Source organism: Panthera tigris, chromosome B4 (assembly GCF_018350195.1).
Source record: "Panthera tigris isolate Pti1 chromosome B4, P.tigris_Pti1_mat1.1, whole genome shotgun sequence".
NCBI classification, from domain to species: domain Eukaryota; kingdom Metazoa; phylum Chordata; class Mammalia; order Carnivora; family Felidae; genus Panthera; species Panthera tigris.
Genome location: NC_056666.1, coordinates 12,087,141 through 12,105,967, shown reverse-complemented (window position 1 = coordinate 12,105,967; position 18,827 = coordinate 12,087,141). Strand labels below are relative to the sequence as shown.

Genomic DNA, 18,827 nt, shown 5'->3' with positions numbered 1-18,827 from the left:
GAACCTACAGGTGGTGAGCTGAAGTCAGACACTTAACTGACTGAGCCACCCAGGCGCCCCAAGAAAACTTATTTTTATACAAAGTTCACTCTGCTGAAATAGGCAAAACAAATACAATCAACTCATGGAAATATGGCTTCCGGTACCCTTGGATTTGAGATGCTCTAGGGCATAGGGATTGCCCTATACCTGCCCCATTCTTCCTCCTGAAAATCTAGACTCTGTTCCTGCCCTGAGAGTCAGCATGCCAGTGGCCTTGGCTCTAACCCTCTCCACCACCTTCCCTGTCTAAAGATTGCCTCAATATCTGTTGAGAGAAATTTTCTAGACTACTTGTAGATCAATGACAAAATTGTATATAAAAAATTCTAGTCAGGGGTCGGTAAATTACAACCCATGGACCAAATCCAGCCTGCCACCTGTTTTTATAAATTAAATTTTATTTGAACACAGCCATGTCCTTTTGCTTCTATATTACCTGTGGTTGCTTTTGAGCTATAACACCTAGTAGAGTAGTTATGAAACAGACCATCTGGTTCATGAAATGTAACATTTAGTATCTGGCCTTTGACAGAAAAAGGTTGCCCTCTTCTACTCTAGATCAAGAATTGACAAGACAGGGGCGCCTGGGTGGCTCAGTCAGTTGAGCGTCCGACTTCAGCTCAGGTCACGATCTCACGGACCGTGAGTTCGAGCCCCGCGTCGGGCTCTGGGCTGATGGCTCAGAGACTGGAGCCTGCTTCCAGTTCTGTGTCTCCCTCTCTCTCTGCCCCTCCCCCGTTCATGCTCTGTCTCTCTCTGTCTCAAAAATAAATAAACGTTAAAAAAAAAAAATTAAAAAAAAAAAAAAAAGAATTGACAAGACAAAGTCCAGAAAAACAGTTGTTACAAAAATAACAGCAACCACCTGGAGGATGAAAAAGCATCTTAAAAAAAAGTTTATTTTGAGAGAGAGCGAGAGCGAGAGAGAGAATGTGCCCTAGCTAGAGAGGGGCAGAAAGAGAGAGAGACAGACAGAGAGAGAGAGAGAGAGAGCGAGAAAATCACAAGCAGGCTCTGCACTATCAGTGTGGAGCCCGACTGAAGGCTTGAACTCATGAACTTGCGAGATAGATCACACAACCTGAGCCAAAATCAAGAGTCGGACGTTTAACCTATTGAGCCATCCAGGCACCCCAGGATGAAAAAGCATCCTGTTCTTCCATTTGTGAGTTGTACCTACTGCTTATTAACAGAATTTTTCTGGTACTCAAATGTTTTACATAAGCTCTTGCTATTAAAATATGTGGCAGAAGTCAAGTATCAATACACAGATAAATACTTAAACACTCATACAAATTCTGTCCTTTAAGGATAATCCAATAAAGTCAGAAATTTAAAAAAAGAAAAAGATGGCTAAAAATCAATCCCATATATTTGAAAATTAAACATTACTGACGCTTAGGTCAAACAGGAAGTCATCAAAGGCATTAAAGAAATAATACACTCAGGGGCACTTGGGTGGCTCAGTTGGTTAAGCGTCCGACTCTTGATTTTGGCTCCAGTCATGATCTCACGGTTTGTGGGAACAAGGTCCACATTGGGCTCCGTGCTGACAGCATAGAGCCTGCTTGGGATTCTATCTGTCCTCTCTCTCTGCCCCTCCCTCTACTCGTGCGGGTGCATGCGCTCTCTTTCAAAATAAATAAACATTAAAAATAAATAAATTAGATCTCAAACAACCGAATTTTACACCTTGAGGAGCTAGAAAAAAAAAAAAGAACTAGGCCCAAAGTTAGCAGAAGGAAGAAAGTAACAAAGATCAGAAGAAAATAGAGACCAGAAAGCAATAGAAAAGAGAGAGATTAAGAGCTGATTCTTTGAAAAGATAAACAAAATTGACAAACCTTTAGCTAGACTAAGAAAAAAAAGAAGACTCAAATAAAATTAGAAATCAAAGAGGAGACATTAAAACATACTACAGGGGCCCCTGGGTGGCTCAGTCGGTTGAACATCTCACTTTGGCTCAGGTCATGATCTTGCAGTTCGTGAGTTTGAGCCCCGCGTCGGGCTCTGTGCTAACAGCTCTGAGCCTGGAGCCTGCTTCAGATTCTGTGTCCCCCTCTCTCTCCACCCCGCCCCTGGGTGCTCTCTCTCTGTCTTTCAAAAATGAATAAACCTAAAAAAAAAAAAAATTAAAACATACTACAGAAATGCACAGGATTGGGGCACCTGGGTGGTTCAGTTGGTTGAGCGTCCGACTTCAGCTCAGGTCATGATATCACGGTTCATGAGTTTGAGTCCCACATCAGGCTTGCTGCTATCAGCTCAGAGCCTGCTTCAAATCCTCTGTCCCCCCTCTCTCTCTGCCCCTCCCCAGCTTGTGTTTTCTTTCTCTCTCCCTCTCTCTCTCAAAAATAAATAAAAACATTACAAGAACAAAAAAACAGAATCATGAAAGATCTATGAAAGATTATATGCCAACAAATTACATAACCTAGAAGAAATAGATGTATTTCTAGAAACCTAAGACTGAATGAAAAAGAAACTGAAAATCTGAACAGACCAATAATGAATAAAGACATTGAATCAGTCATCAAAAAAAACCTCCCAACACTGAAAACTCCAGGACCAGATGGCTTCAATGGATAATTCTACCAAACATTTAAAGAATTAACACTAATCCTCCTGAAACTTTCAAAATATTGAGGAGGAGGGAATAGTTCCAAACACTATGAAACTAGCATCACTTTGATGCCAAAACCAGATAAGGATACCACAAGAAAATCAAAAGGTAGACAATATCTCTGATGAATACAGATGCAAAAATTCTCAACAAAACATTAGCAAATCATATTCAAGAACACATTAAAAGGATTTATATACAACAACCAAGTGGGATTTATCCCTGTGATGCAAGGAGGGTTCAACATATGCAAATCAATAAATGTAATATATCACATTAATAAAATGAAAATAAAAATCACATAATCATCTCGATACACAGGAAGCTTTTCACAAAATACAACACCCTTTCATGATAAAAATCCTTCACAGACTGGGTGTAGAAGGAACACATTAATAAGGTCTCATAAACTCACAGCTAACATTATACTCAACGGTGATAAAATGAAAGCATTTCCTCTAAGATCAGGAACAAGACAAGGATGCCCACTCTCACCACTCCTATTCAGTAGAGCACTGGAAGTCTTAGCTAGAGAAATTAGGCAAGACAAAGAAATAAACAGCATCCAAATTGGAAAAGAAGTAAAATTGTTGCTTTTTGCTGATGATACAATCTTATATATATATAGAAAATCCCAGAGATCAAAAAACTGTTGGAGTTATTAATCAATGATTTCAGTAGGGCAGCAGGATATACAATCAACATAGCAGAAATCAACTGCATTCCTTTACACCTGAAAAAGAAATTAAAAAAAAAAAAAAATCCCATTCACAATAGCATCAAAAAAAAAAAAAAAAAAATTAAAGGCTTGGTAATAAATTTAACCAAGGAAGTGAATGGAAATCTACAAGACTTTCCTGAAAGAAACTGAAGACACAAATGAATGGAGATACCCTAAGTTCATGGATCTGAAAAAGTTAATATTGTTATAATGGCCATACTACCCAAAGCCATGTACAAGAGATTTAATGCAATCCCCATCAAAATACCAAAGGCATTTTTCAAAAAAAGAAGAAACAACCCTAGTATTTGTGGAGACCCAGAAGACCCTGAATAGCCAAAGCAATGCTGAGAAAAAAAGAACAAAGATGGAGGTATCATGCTTACAGATTTCAAACTATACTAGAAAGCCACAGTAATAAAAATAATACGGTACTGGCACAAAAAATAGATACAGCGACCAATAAAACAAAATAGAAAGCACAGATCTTTCCATATATATAGTTAATTAATGTTTCAACTAATATTCAACAAGGGGCCAAGGATACCCAATGGGGAAAGGATAGTCTCTTCAACAAACAGTGCTGGGGATGCTGTAAAAACACACACAGAACAATGAAATTGGACCATTATCACACCTCCCTCACAAAAACTAACTTGAAATGAATGAAATACTTAAACGTTAAGACATAAAACTCCTAGAAGAAAATGTAGAAAAAGCTCATTGATACTGGTCTTGGCAATGATTTTTTTTAAACATGATGCCAAAACCTCAAGCAACAAAAGCAGAAGTCAATAAATAGGACCACATCAAACTTGAAAGCTTCCTCTACACGGTGAAATTAACAAGAAGCAAAATGAAAAGACAGCCTACAGCACTGGAGAAAATGTTTACAAGCCATTTATCAGCCAAGAGGTTAATTTCCAAAATATGCAAAGTCAGTCAAGAAATGGAAGCCCACTATCATCACTGCTATTTAACATGGTATTGGAGGTCTGGCTAACCCGATCAAGAAAGAGATAGAGGGTGTAAGAGTGGGAACAAAATAGGTAAAATCATCTTTATTTGTGGATGATCAACTACGTAGAGAAACCAACAAATTATTGGAATAAGAGTTCGATAAGCTTGCCAGAGGCAAGATCAACTTATAAAAAAACTAGTAACAGTTCTCTACACCAACAACAAGCAACTAGAAACTATGCTGGGAAATAAGTTGCCATTCAGAGTATCAGTGAAAACTATGACACATCTAAGAATTAATTAAGAATACTCAACATCTCAGTGGAGACCATTTTAAAAACCAATAAAAGCCATAGAGGAGGAGATGAATAAATGGAAAGATACTCCATGATCTTAAAAAATGGATGACTTCATATGTAAAAGCCATAAGTCCCCACAAAACTATTTGATTCATTTAACGTGATCCTAATCAGGGATTCTACTTCTGAGTGGGATGGTCCTTTAGATCAGTGCTCTGAAAACAACTAGTAAAAGGGAATCAAACACAGATATCCCGATACAGATACCAACCACTCTTGGAGAGCCCCAATCTCCATCAACAGTTCTGCTAGTGGTCTTCCACCGAGGCAAGACCCAGACCCTCAGCTTCCCATCTGCCCGCCTAGAGTCTGCCAATGCTCCCAGGCAAAAGTGGCCACAAAAATTAGCTCATTGCTCTCGGGTTCTACCCCAGTTCTGGTTCCCTCGTTCTTGTCCCAGGAACTGTAGTACCTTCAGAGAAATGACTTCTGTCTTTCACTGAACAAACATTTGTGAGTACCCACTGTGGGCTGAGCATTGTACTAAGTAGCAGGGATACAGCAGCGAAGAAGGTGGGGTCCCTTCCCACCAAGAGATTTTAGGGATAGCTGGGAGCTCAATGAGGCACAGAAATAAGGCCTGAAGCTCAAAAAGGATCATTCAATGTTCCAGTAGAACGGCATCACAAAGGAACTGGAGAAAGGTTCAAGAATCAATTCTCCTACCTGCAGTGCTTTTTGGGGAGCCGGTCAAGGGAGATGCTTCTGTTTCCACAGGGACACTTGAAAAACCTCTTTAGGCCGTCATGCCAGTGATAGTCGTGCTGCTCACTGACGCAGGTCTCCAAAGGCTTGAAGTGGGTGTAGGCACACTGCATGAAACCAACAGGAGGGCACACATCTGGTCAGGAGCTTGGGAGGAGAAACTGGCTAGCTGCTAGGAGGGCAATCTGTTCCATGAGGATTTCCCGTTTCTCACCACCAGCCAGACAGCTGGGAGCAGAGAAACCACCTTAACTACTAGTTGTGAGGACCCCTGTGGTTTCTGGAGTCCTGCGTAATGATGCCACTTCCCCTCCTGTTGGCCACAAGTGCTGGTCAGGCATCAAGTACATAATAACTTTCTGGAACATCAAGACAACAGTAAGGGAAGAACAAAAGCAGTGGAAACCTCTCAATAGCTTCATCGGGTCTGTCCTAAATTCACTGCAGTTGCTCGGTTATAGGATGACACTGGGGCCTCTTCAGTAGCCCTTTTGTTTTTTCTTAAAAGGCCTCAGAGAAGTACTTAAGATTATTCCTACTTGTCTTTCATAAGCAGCAAAACCAAGACAGAGATATGAAGTCACTCACTTGTAATTTTGACCCTCAAAAGTGTTGAAGAGAATAGGGAACAACAAGCAGCATTGAGACTAAGGAACAGAATGTCCCCAGCACATGGGAAGCCCTCCCCGTGCCCTGTCTAGGCACTGCTCCACTCGCACCCCAGGGGTAATCACTACCCTGCTTTCGAACAGCAAACATTGGTCTGCCTGGTTTTGTACTCTGTATAAATGGAACTGTAGGATACATTAAAAAAAAAAAAAAAAAAAAAAAAGAAGGAAATGGTGGGTGAACATCACAACAGGTGCTGGGACACAGCAACGTGATTTCTGGTAATCAGAATCTAGATAAGTGACTTTTGGTTCTGAGCCTCAGAAAGCGCAGAGCAGAGTGGTATGCAGAATAGCACCGCCCCCCTGAGACATACACCCCCTACCCCTGGGGAACCCGTGGGCACGTCAGGTTACACGGCAAAGGTGGATCAGGGTCGTTGACCATAAGATTGGGAATCGATCCTGGATTTTCAGGTGGGCCCAATGGAATCACAAGGGCTTTTAAAAGTGAAGGTGGGAATCCACAGGGAGGAGGTCAGAGGATGTGACTGGGGGGCTCTGAAGATGGAGGAAGGGATTGCAAGCCAAAGAACACGGGTGGGATCTAGAAGCTGGGAAAGGCCAGGTAACAGATCCTCCCCTCAAACCTCCAGAAGGAATGCAGTCCTGCCACACCTGGATTTTAGCTCCGTGAGACCCACAGAGACTTCTGGCTGACAGAAATGCAAGATAATAAAGCTGTGTTGTTTAAACTATCAAGTTAGTGGTTATTTGTCAGGGAAGCAACAGAAAACTAACACACCAGCTATATCTAGGTTTGCTGTTTTGTCAGAGTAAAAGTTGTTACCTGAGCTAAAATTATTCTGAACTTTCTCAAGGAAGCCCTGCCTTTTGGTGACAGCTGGCTCCGGGCTGTCCCCTAAATGTAAAGCAGAGTCTACGGTTTGAAAAGGGATAGAGAAAATCGTACTGGATGAACTAAGTCTCTTTCTCCTCTTGTAAGTGCTTACGAGGGGGATTAGCGAAGCGGTATAAAGTGAGTGCTGATGGCAGGATACCGTTCTGCAAGAACTTTTTTTGGTCCTATTTTACTAATGTTGAAGGACAGGGGATTTACCGTTTTCTAAGAGACTAAGGGTAAAAATTCTACAAAGAATATAACGCAATTTACACTTTGCCTTCAAATTCAATTTAGTAGGTTAAGCCCTGAGTAGAAAGAGGCAATAATAGTTGATCATAACATGTAATGCCAAAGGAAATCGTTCAGGCAAGGTCCCAGGACTGAACTGTGGACTGAGGGTGTGCTAGAAACTTGAGAAGGACACGGAAGAATATATGGGGTCCGATGGACAAAGGGGAAGAGAAGTCTGTAAAACCAGCAACTGAGGTCAGATGAGAGAAGACTGTCACCACCAATGCTCTGCCACCAGAGCCAGGAGGCCAAGTCGGCAGGCAGCCAGGCCCTTGGCTGTTGTGAGCAGTTTGGTTTCCAATCTAATGAAATGACCCAGGCAGGACTCTGGTCACAAGACATGGCCCCATATCCCACAATCTCTCTATGTTCTGCTGAGTCACAGCAGCTCAAAACAGAGCCCAAGGTTAGAACCATCTCCCCCACTCACCGTCTTGCATGTTACTACTCGACATTTCACTTCTCTGATGCTTCTCATCTTTTCTTCCATTTGTTCTTTTTTCACCAGTGGCTCAAAATAGCGTTCCTGCAGCTCAGCCTCTGCCTGGAATGACAAGGCACACAGAAGACCTTGTACCAAATCCAACACATACTCAAGGCACCAGTTCAGTAATAATAAAAACTGAAAAGCCAAGCTAACCATTATGAGGACATCTGATAAGACCTCAATGAACTGCAAACCAAAAGACAATCAAAAGTAGACACAAGCTCTTAATTTTCCAGAAAACAGTGGGAAAGCATCCATGACTAAGAAACAGAACATGTCAAATGTAAACCAAAAGAGAATCATTTCTAGTGTTCCAATATAGACTCAAGCTATGTAAGGTATTCAGTGCCTCCCCACTTGGCAGCCCAGTCTATTCGATACTATTTTCCGGACCAAGCACTTGGCCGGAGTAATCCCTGGTTGTCTGGACTAACAGGGAGTAGGCAGGAGGGCAGAGAGATATTTACAGCAGAATGTGGTCACAGCTCTGCAGTTGGAGCAGCTACACAGGGCCCAAGGCCTTTGGTGGCCACAGAGGCAAAGAACTCAGCTCTGCAGCCTTCCTGGGCTGGCTCGAGCATCTCTCCGGACCAAGTTTCAGGTCTAGTAGAATGGTGGGATATTTAACTGTCTCGTGAGTCAGTAGTTTATCAAAAGAGCGGAGTATTCAGAGTATTGACACTAAATAAGGACAGAAACTGTCCCCGTGAGGACACTGTGAAAACTGGTGGGAGTACTTTTTTTGTTACCCCAGTGATTCCTACTTCTGCTACTTGCAGGGACTAGGGATGCTATACCTGTGGTGTACAACAGTCCCTCTACATCAAGGGATTCTTCTGACTATTCTAGACGGCACCCATGTGGATGAAAAACCCAGTTAGAACTCTCAAACCTAACTGCTTTATAAACAACTCTACAATAGGGGCACCTGGGTGGCTCAGTTGGTTAAGCATCTGACTTTGGCTCAGGTCATGATCTCATGGGTCATGAGTTTGAGCCCCATGTTGGGCACTGTGCTGACAGCTCAGAGCCTGGAGCCTGCTTTGGGTTCTGTCTCCCCCTCTCTCTCTCCCCACTCACACTCTGACTCTCTCTCAAAAATTTAAACATTAAAAAAATAGTTTAAAAAAATTGAAGAACACTACAGTATTTGTGCATGGTTCAGATATCCATTGAATATTCCAAGAATACAACTGGACAACTCTTCTGTATATAGAAGAACAACTGTAGTTTGTTATCTTCTAAAGGTTCTTGGGTTATTCATGGCTTAAACACACACAACACACACACACACACACACACACACACACACACACACACACACACACACACAATCAAAGAAAGAGACCCATGGTATTTAAGTGACCAAAAGACCACACCGAGAGTCTTCATTTCTACTTGTTTCATTTACATTTATCATCCACCCCTCCGACAACTTCTACTTCATTATTTTTCCTGGGATAGTTGTGCCTACACATTTATATAACAAAATACATATATTTTTAATATAACCCCCTCCCCCCCCTTTTCACATTATACGTAGGATATTATACTGATATCCTTGAAGTTTCTAGTTAGGTAATTTATATTATCCAAGAATTTTATTTCAGGATAATAAAGGAGCAATCCAAAATGTGAGGCATTGGAAGCAACTATGCCCAATGGGTTGTTAACTACTGATTTACAGTATTTGAAAAGCCAATGGAAAAATATTTGAATGGAAAAAAATCCCTTCCCATAAGGCAAGGCAGGAAATAATAGCGGTGAACCGCCTAAATGTTACTTCAAAGTCATTAACTACAAGACAACATTTTTATAATACTGAGGCCCATTAAAACAATGTTACATGATATTCTTCAATTCAAGGACAAAGGCAAAGCTAAATTCTATCAGAAATATTCCTGCTCTTCGAAGTCAACTCAGACATATAACTACGTCTCGGGTGAGTCCCACAATAAAAAGCCTCAAGTCTGAAGGTCGTCTGTGTCATCTTTGACCTTTTGGGCTCTTACCTCTCTCAGAACCCCTGTGTGCTTCGACTTTGCTTTTAGAATTTTCTGAAATTCATCAGATTCCAGGTAGGCAAGTTGTTCTCTTCTTTTTTTCCTGGCAGGCTCCAACTCATCTTCAGCTAGAGCAGAAAGGAAAAACGATGGTCATTACAGAGGAATTTCAGGAAGCCAGTGAACCTCATGGACTCAGCTACCCCTGTCCTCTCCCTCTCTGCCTAACAGGCCCTTCAAACCTAATTTACCCCACTAGGTACCAACAGAGGGAAACTCTTAAGGAGTGAGGCTGAAAAGGAGAGCCTAGAATATGAGGTATGGCAGATTTGACCACTGAATTAGAATCTCTTTTCCACCTTAAAATAGGAGCTCTGATGACAGGAAACATCAACAAAAATCCTTTTTACAAATTGATGGTAAAATGTCACTGCCAACTTCAGAGTTTTAAAAATAAAAACAAGGCAATTTGCTAAGAAATTATGCTCCTTTCAAAGCAAATCTTTATACTAATATATCTGTGCAAAGATCCAGTGAGAAACCTTTTTCCAAGCTCTTAGATTGTGCCTAATTTCATTTCAATTTAATGTGATTATAGAAAACGGTCAGTTCCAGTTGTCAAAATTCTATCTAGGTGTTGTAGAGAGGTAAATTTAAGTAAAACAATGACTTTTGATATCAGGGATGGTGGTTATAGTTTAGAACATCTCCTTACAGATGGCTTCATCCCCACTGTTAACTCTGAAATCCACAGTACCTTGAGGAGAAAATGTGTTGTTCTTTTCTACACGTTCCTTCACTTCCAGGACATCCTGGGGGTCCTTCTGCTTCTTTTTAATGCCGTTTGGATCTGTTTTTGTAAGAAGCTGACCTTTTGCCCTTAATTTGGTTATAGCAGCTAACTAGAAGAAAAGAGGAGATAAAAATCTTAAAGATGAGATGGGTATCTGTGATCCTAAATCCTTTTTCTAGTTATTAGCCAGTGAATTCTGTTCTCACATACAAATTGGCAAAATAGATCTTCTCTTTGCTTAGCATTATTAACCCGATTATTAAAATTTTAAAGCATGGAGACAGGTCTATGAGCTAATAAATAAAGTTTCAGTTTATTTAAATATCAATAGTTTCATATCAGCTACACTGTGGGCTTCAAAACCCATAGAGGAATCACATAAACATTTTGGAAGTTTGTTTTAGAATCAGACGGAATGAGGGGCGCCTGTGTGGCTCAGTCGGTTAAGCATCCAAGTCTTGATTTCGGTTCAGGTTACAATCTAAAGGTTCATGGGATCAAGTCCCGTGTCGGGCTCTGCACTGATAGTGCGGAGCCTGCTTGGGATTCTCTCTCCTGCTCTCTCCCTGCCCCTCCCCTGTTCACGCTTTCTCTCAAAATAAATAACAAAAAAAGAATCAGAATTAGGATAGAATTTTAGCTCTGCCACTTACTAGTTTGTAACCTTATGCAAATTAACGTCTCAGCCTTTATAACATGGAGATGTTTTCCTAGGCTGTGTGGATAGAATGAGAGAATGCATGCAAAGCATGAACCTATACATAGAACATGGCATGTGTGTATCGATCACAGGTACATGCGCAATTATTATCATTATTCTTACTGCAAATACAGCTTTGGCTTATAACTAGCTTTTGCCCTTCATGTGGTATAGCTACTAACTAGAACAAAGAGAAGACAGGCTCAAGTTGGGGCTCAGGGTGACTCAGGAAGTGGAGAGGTGGGGTTCTGAGCACTCTCGACTCCTACGTCGATCAGAGTGACTTAGCTCTTGCATAAGAGTTCTTTTAAAGGAGGATTCTTCAAACCACCATTTTACAGTCTTGCCTCAGTAATTCCTAGTTTGTCTCTCTCAGGCCAGTGTTTACGCAATGTCTTTTAGCCGCGTAAGGAACAGCGTTGAGAACAGGTTAACATTAAATTAATGGCATTATGTTGATACCATCATCACTTAAAATTCCTTTGACTCTGATTATCATGATCAATAAAAAGCTATTACTGTCTTTCCTGGTCATAGATGTATAAAGTCTGCAACTCCAGTCATGTCCTACAGAATGCAAATTCAAATGGTGAAAAAAGATGTCACTTACCTTTTTGGCTTCTGCTAAAGCACTCAGTTTTGGTCTTGGTGGAGGGGACTCATCAAAAAATAGAACATCATCTCCTTCTGAGATGCCTCGCCCAAGCTTGGGCATCGGTGTGGCTGGTGTTCCTTCCAGGCTGGGGAACTCAGCCCCCATTTGTGGAGACCAAGAAGGGGCCCGTTGAGAAGAGGGTGGCACAGCCAGGCTTTCGACCCCACTTGAGCTTTGGAGAAATCTTTAAAGAAATATGCAGTCACACAATGTGCAGACTGGCAGACCGCAGGCAGGGGAGCAGTTGGTAAGTAGCTGTTTGTAAAATAACTCCCCTCCTTGGTCAATAATTCAGATTAGCACACAGTAAGAAAAACGTTGGCTTTACTAACTCTGGTTTAATTGATTTTTCATAGAATACGATCACTGTTTTACCAATTTAGAACTGATTACTATTTTTGCCAACGAGCTTTCTAGCAAGTGCCTCTACAGAATGCAGCCTTGCAGGTGAGATGTGGGCCACCCAGGCGCCCCAACGGTAATACCTTTAAAAGGACAGCACTCCCTATTTCACACAAGGCCACGACTCCCATGTATCTATTTAGCTCGTGTGTATGTAGCTACATGATGCACGCATCTAAAGATATTCCATCAGCAGCTCAAACTCACCTGCCTGAGGCCAAATGATTGCTCAGATTTTTCCAAAGAATTTCCTCTGGACTTTCCTGTTCATTAAACCACTGCCTTTCAGTGGCCCAGATTTGGGACAGTGTAATGGTTCAAACCAGAGCAGAACAGGTGTGAGTCCAAACCTGGCTCCATCAACCACCTGCTCTCTGGCGCTCAGTTGTATCACCCACAAAATGAGCATAAGAGCACCTCACAGATCATGGTAAGGGCCGCGTGAGACACTGTATTTATGCAGGACACAGCATGGCGCTCCATACCCACTGAGCATCTGTGAACCTCGCTCTTATCACTGTTCTGAGAACCTGAGTTCAAGATCCTTTGACGTGTTCACCTTCTGTACCCATTTCTACTTGCTTTTGCCTCTAAAAGGACGCCACTTCCCCTGCCTCATTTTCATCATTTACCTGAACAACTGCAAAATTTACTCACTGGCTTTGCCTGTACTTACGACACTAATTGTGGCAAAACTAAAGAATGAGAGGGAACACGTCGCCCTGCACAAAACCCTCTGCAAGTGTTTCTTTCTCTTCTTCTTGGGATGGTAATTACTATAACCTGTGCCACCTGGTCTCAGATTCTCTGCATGAGTCAGAAATCTAGAACTTAAAATGTTTTCTTCTTAGGTTAGGTTAAAATTGTTTTTAAACTTTCAAACTTAAAAAAAGGTAGCTAACCATCCAAAACCTGAAGGCACACGTTGGAAATCTATTAAGACACTCTGAGAATCCCTGAGATGAGTTATCTAAACAGAGTATTAAACCTATCCTTCTTACCGTTTCTGTATTTCTTCTGATCTCTTTTTCCTCATCTCCAGCATGTGCTGTTTCTGCTGCTTCAAGAGGGCTGATGCCGAGACAGACTGGAAAGCGGGTTTCAGGCTCCCCGTCAGCCCTAAAACACAAGCCATAGGCTGAGGCGCTCCGAGGGGCCGTGGGGATGCAGTGTGGGCACCAGAGAGGGGAAGGCTGACTCTACCTGATGACCTGGCTTTGGCTAAATGTTGTTTCAAGTTTCTGGCTCCAAATGTAGGCAAGTCCATCAGTTCCCTGAATTCCTCAGAGCAAGACAAGCTTTTCTGATGTATTCCTGGAATATACAAACATCAGCTTTAGAGGACTCTAGTTCAGACAGTTTGAGGTCAAGTGATGTCACTTTCTTTGTCCTTATTTTTACAGTAGGCTCCACGCTCAACGTGGGGCTTGAACTCACAACCCTGAGGTCAAGAGTGCTATGCTCTACCGAACGAGCCAGCTGGGTGCCCCTCGTGATATCGCTTTTTAAGCTCCAGATTCACAACTCAGTTGTTTGTAAATGAAGTAGGTGGAAGGCCAAAAGAAAAAAGAATCCTTAGTCTCTAATATGAGACTAGTAGGACTTTGAGGACAGAACAGATAAATCTTATTTCTAGTGATGATTAGAACACCGGTGTCTGTGGGCTCATTTCATACATAACATCTGGCACGTGCACGATGGGTATGGTCTGTGCTGGGCCCTCACCACTGTTAGGAACAAAGCCCCAAGTGAGAAGGGCAGAGGTGCCATTCTTTGACTTAGACTTGTTTTAATGAAAAGGTAACTGATGGGTTTGAGCAGGAACCGGATACTACAGATTCTAATGCTGGACATTAGGAGTTAGACCAGACACATCAAGAAAATTTACAAAGCATACCAAGCAAAGACTCAGCCACGATAATATGCTGCTTTTTTTTTTAAGATGCTACCAGCCAAGCCTGATTCCTTTGGCTTAGGCCACATCACTCAGTACAGTGATGAGGGAATATTTTTAACTTAGGGTATGGGCCAAGACCATTTTCAATCCTAAAGACGAGATATTTAAACTGCAGAAAGAAATACAGCATCGAGAAAGCAAGTTACCAAGCTTTTGTTGGGCTTCCTGAATGATCAAGTCTGTCCCCTTGACGACCATATTAGTCAGAGTGGTTTGAATCTTCTTTTTAGGAGCAACAGCAGCTGCACTGAAATGACAAGGGTCACCCCCAAAGGGTAAGTCATGACACTTCAATGTTTTGATGAGGTAAGGGCACAGCTGTGTTCATTTATTACAAGCTGCCGGAAGTTTGTCACAGAACTAAGGCAACTTTCCTAATACTGTGGTCCTACAGTGCAGCAGGTGAATGCATTACATCAGGCAATCTGCAACTCTGGGTGAGGTCTTTCTGGACAAGCAACATGGCAAAAGAAATAAACAATATGCCAATACTTTCATCAAGTAGTCTGGGAATTAATCTTAAAATGATTGAGGACTATGCAAAAACTCAGGATCTTAGCGGGATAAAATATTGTTTGTAATGTTAAAAGTTGGAAACTCCATTAATGTTTATCCACAGGGAACCGTGTTGTCAGAGAGTCACCTAAAAGCATACTAAGTAGCCACTAAAAATAATGCTGTAAGTGTATATTTGATAAGGAAAGGGTTAATTGTTTTATGTAGGGAAAAAAGTTACTAAGTATAGGTCCATTTTGATCTCATTTTATATTACTAGAAATTACTAGAAATTTATACATATGGGGCTCCTTTGGGCTGTGCTGTATGCACACATTTTTTATAACACAGCGGTATTGCTTTTTGCAGTTTGGAAAAATACAGAAATTATTTTAAATCTTAAAAACGTGCTTGATGTGATAAGCTAGGCAGGACGTGAGAGTCCTCTTGCCCAATTTCCGTTAGACTGGGAAGAAAATCTGTTTTGTTCTTGGACCAATGGTAGCTCCCTTGTGCCAGGTCCCCACCTGTCCTCATACGTGCTTCCTACAATACTGTGACATTGCCATTGATCACCTAGTTTAGGGACTCTATGGAGGGCCTGTGCTCCCCAGAAGAGAGGCTGTGGATGTTTGCCTTGGCAGCACTCCACTCCTAAGGCTTGACTGCTACTGATTCATGGAGTTAAATGTGGATTCCAAGAGGTTTACGAGCTCACGGTAAAAGTCATGAGGGAAATGACTTAAAGGAGGCCAACACTATGATTAACATAGTTCCAGCAGCCATACAATCGCCCCTGACAAAGTTGCACTATGACATCAGAAGCCAAAGGAGAAGCGTGGGCTCCGAGGTAAAGACCATCATGACACGACTAATTTCTCGCCCCGTGTTCTCCTCTCTACCTGGGCATAAAGGAGGTCCTCGTCTACCCTGTTCCGGGCAGTGAGCTATGAAAGATAAAGGCTGTCCAAGTCTCCCAGGACTATTACAGAACAGGACAACCACTGGGATTCTTCTAAGGAGACAAGCAAGATCCCGGTCGCAAAAGACTCCCTGGAGAATGTCTTACATGGAGGCTGCGTATGATGCAGAAGAAACTCCTCCGTAGTAAAAACCATCCTGACACAGCCGTTCTCTCAGGCCGGTGCCTTTGCGGGCAAACTTCTTTGGAATTCGTCCTCCGGAGAAGGTTGACTGCAGGTCAGCTCGCCTGGCGCTGAGCTTCTTGTACTGGGTCTGGATGTGGTACTGACAGTACTCACAGTCGTTCTGCAAAGGGCAGAGCAGCGGCATCAGGATTAGGGACACACATGGGGGGGACAGCATCAATAAACACTGGTCCTTTTGCTCAGCTTCGAGGGGCACTACTCTTTTTTTTTTTTTGAAGTCTGTTTATGTATTTTGAGAGAGAGAAAGAACACAAGTGGAGGAGGGGCAGAGAGAGAACCCCAAACAGGCTCTGTGCTGCCAGCGCAGAGCCCAATGCAGGGCTTGAACTCATGAAACCAGGAAATCATGACCTGAGCCGAAACCAAGAGTCAGACACTTAACCGACTGAGTGCCCCCCACAGGCACCTTTGTGGGGCACTATTCTAGGTGCAGAATCCCCCTTTTGACCTCCAAGCCCATTCCTAAAGGGGAGGTATACACAGACTTACTGGAATTACACTTAAAAGCTCTAGTCACATGAAAGAAAAAGTGATACTGTTCACCCCATATGCCCTCTTTCTAAAATGGAAGGAACATTAGCTTCTAGAATGAACCTCAAGAACATTATGCTAAGTGAAAGAAGTCAGACACAAGAGGCCATATTACCAGTAGATGGAGGTGAGGGGGTAGGGAAGAGGTTCCTTAATGAGTATGGGGTGTTTCTGTGGGGAATGAAAAGGTTCTGAAACTAGAGAGCGGCTGGTTGCACAAGAGTAAACATGATGGGTATCACCAAAGTGTACATTGTAAAATGGTTAACTGCAGATTGTGTGAATTCTACCTCAATATGCACTGATACAAGAATACACCAACATCAGCATCGAGTGAAATTTTTCTATGCCTCTGGCTGCCTCTTGGACTAATGCTACTCCTTCAACGAAGGAAAAAAAAGGAAAGCAATGTGCTAACGTTCTACAGGGTGAGTCCTTAGGTGTGGGGACAGTGGGGTTTTAATGATTGTGTTCCTATGTGGAGATCTGTAAGACACTTCACTCTGAGACCTCTTTTTCCAACTCCTTACCTCCTGCTATTCCCTGCTCAGCAGGTGATCTGTTAGGCAGGAATGAGGCAACTAACGGAGATGAAACTTGCCATTTAATCCTTTGAGAGAGCTCTAAGTAGCCCCACTTCACCCCCACGAGGATGGCTGTCATCAGAGACCAATAAAGACAGGTGCTGATTGGGACATGGAGAAAATGCAGCCCTCCTCTCTGCTGGTGAGAATGTAAAAGCCACCTTGGAAACCAGTCTGGCAGTTCCTCAAAAGCCGAAACACAGGGGTTACCATTCGACGCAAAAATTCCAGGTATATACCCAAGGAAACTGAAAACATACATCTGCACAGTAACTGCTACATGAATGCTTATAGCTGCAGTATTCCTAACACGCCCCACTGAATGATGAATAAACTGATATATCCACACGATGCAGTATTATCCAACCACAAAAAGAGAATGAGGCAGTGACACCTGCTACAACATGAATGAATCCTGGAAACATGATGCTAAGTAAAAGAAGCTAGACACAAAAGGCATATTGTATAATTCTATTAGTAAAATGTCCAGAAGAGGCAAATCCAGAGAGACAAAGTAGAGTAGTGCTTACCAGGGACTGAGGGAAGAGGGGTAATGGGGACTGACTGCTAATTAGTATGGTTTTGTTTTGTTTTTTCTGGGAGGGGGAACAGTACCGAAAATGTTCTGAAATCACATAGTGCTGATGGTTGCACAACTCAGTATTACAACTACTCAACTGTCCACTTTGAAAGGGTGAATTGCATGGTATGTGAATTATATCTCAAATTATCATAGTTACTATTTTTTTAAAAGCTCTAAAAAAATACAGGGTGCCTGGAGGGCTCAGTTGGTTAGGCATCCAACTCTTGATTTCAGCTCAGGTCATGAGATCAAGCCCCGTGTTGGGCTCCGTCTTGGGACTCTCTCTCTTGCCCCTCTCCCCTGCTTGCACACACGTTCTTTCTCAAAATAAACAAACATGGGGCGCCTGGGTGGCTCAGTCGGTCAAGCATCTGACTTCGGCTCATGTCATCTCGCCAATTCATGGGTTCAGGCCCCACATCGGGCTCTGTGCTGACAGCTCGGAGCGTGGAGCCTGCTTCAGATTCTGTGTCTCTCTTTCTCTCTCTCAAAAATAAATAAACATTAAAAAAAATTTTAAATAAACAAACATTGGGGAAAAAATGCTCTAAGAAAATAAATGTTGGAGTTAACAGACTAAAATAAGGTTTTTAGTGTATTTTATCATAGTGTTTGATCTCTGGCACTACTCAGAATTGAGGGCAACTAAAATTCCGCCTTCCTCATACCTCCTAGTCAGTTGGCAATAAAAGAGCACTTTCCTTCCTAACAGTTCAATCCTTCCCGCATCCTTAGTTTTTTAAAGTGGCAGTTATTAGCCACACACTGAATTGTCTTACTTTGGTGCTTCCTGTTACGTAGGAAACTCAGTTCCAAGTTGGTCGTTACTGCTACGCTATCTACAATCTACTCCTATTAGCTCCTGTCTTTAGCAGAAACCACCCCAACAGAACTGAAACCAACCAAATTAACAGTCTGTGTACATGGCTGTCCATTCTTCTTCTTTGCTTTACAGGTTCCCAGGTCAAGAGCTTCACCCATGATTAAGATCTTCTGAGGATGATCAACAGACAAACACACCTGCAGAGAAGACACAGGCCGGGACTTAAAAGTGGACAAAGGCATGGCCTTTCATCAGCAAGAATGAGTAAGAGGCTGGTTGGTGGCAGTTAGTAAGGTGCTAGCAGTCTATAGGAATTGGAAGCCAGGACCCGAAAAAACAGCTGTAGGCATGGGAGGTAGAGAAGACACGTTCAGTTATGCAGTAGCCATTATCTCCATCTTTGCTGCAGAATCCGGATTTCTTGTGGGCTAG

General features: G+C 42.3%; 1 protein-coding gene across 4 annotated transcripts in view; it reads right to left on the bottom strand.

Moving 5' to 3' along the window:
• Nucleotides 1-18,827, bottom strand: part of MCM10 (minichromosome maintenance 10 replication initiation factor) — a 43,460-nt gene that overhangs the window by 9,509 nt on the left and 15,124 nt on the right. For 3 of the 4 annotated variants that reach the window (XM_042991069.1, XM_042991070.1, XM_015537164.2), the window contains exons 9-18: nucleotides 18,476-18,592; nucleotides 15,775-15,974; nucleotides 14,357-14,457; nucleotides 13,457-13,567; nucleotides 13,255-13,372; nucleotides 11,807-12,035; nucleotides 10,461-10,605; nucleotides 9,713-9,831; nucleotides 7,644-7,757; nucleotides 5,372-5,517 (exon numbers count right to left, since the gene is read on the bottom strand). In XM_042991069.1, the coding sequence (XP_042847003.1) occupies nucleotides 5,372-5,517; nucleotides 7,644-7,757; nucleotides 9,713-9,831; nucleotides 10,461-10,605; nucleotides 11,807-12,035; nucleotides 13,255-13,372; nucleotides 13,457-13,567; nucleotides 14,357-14,457; nucleotides 15,775-15,974; nucleotides 18,476-18,592 (1,400 nt within the window). The remainder of the gene's footprint in view (nucleotides 1-5,371; nucleotides 5,518-7,643; nucleotides 7,758-9,712; nucleotides 9,832-10,460; nucleotides 10,606-11,806; nucleotides 12,036-13,254; nucleotides 13,373-13,456; nucleotides 13,568-14,356; nucleotides 14,458-15,774; nucleotides 15,975-18,475; nucleotides 18,593-18,827) is intronic. The other variant, XM_042991071.1, reaches the window with a different exon arrangement.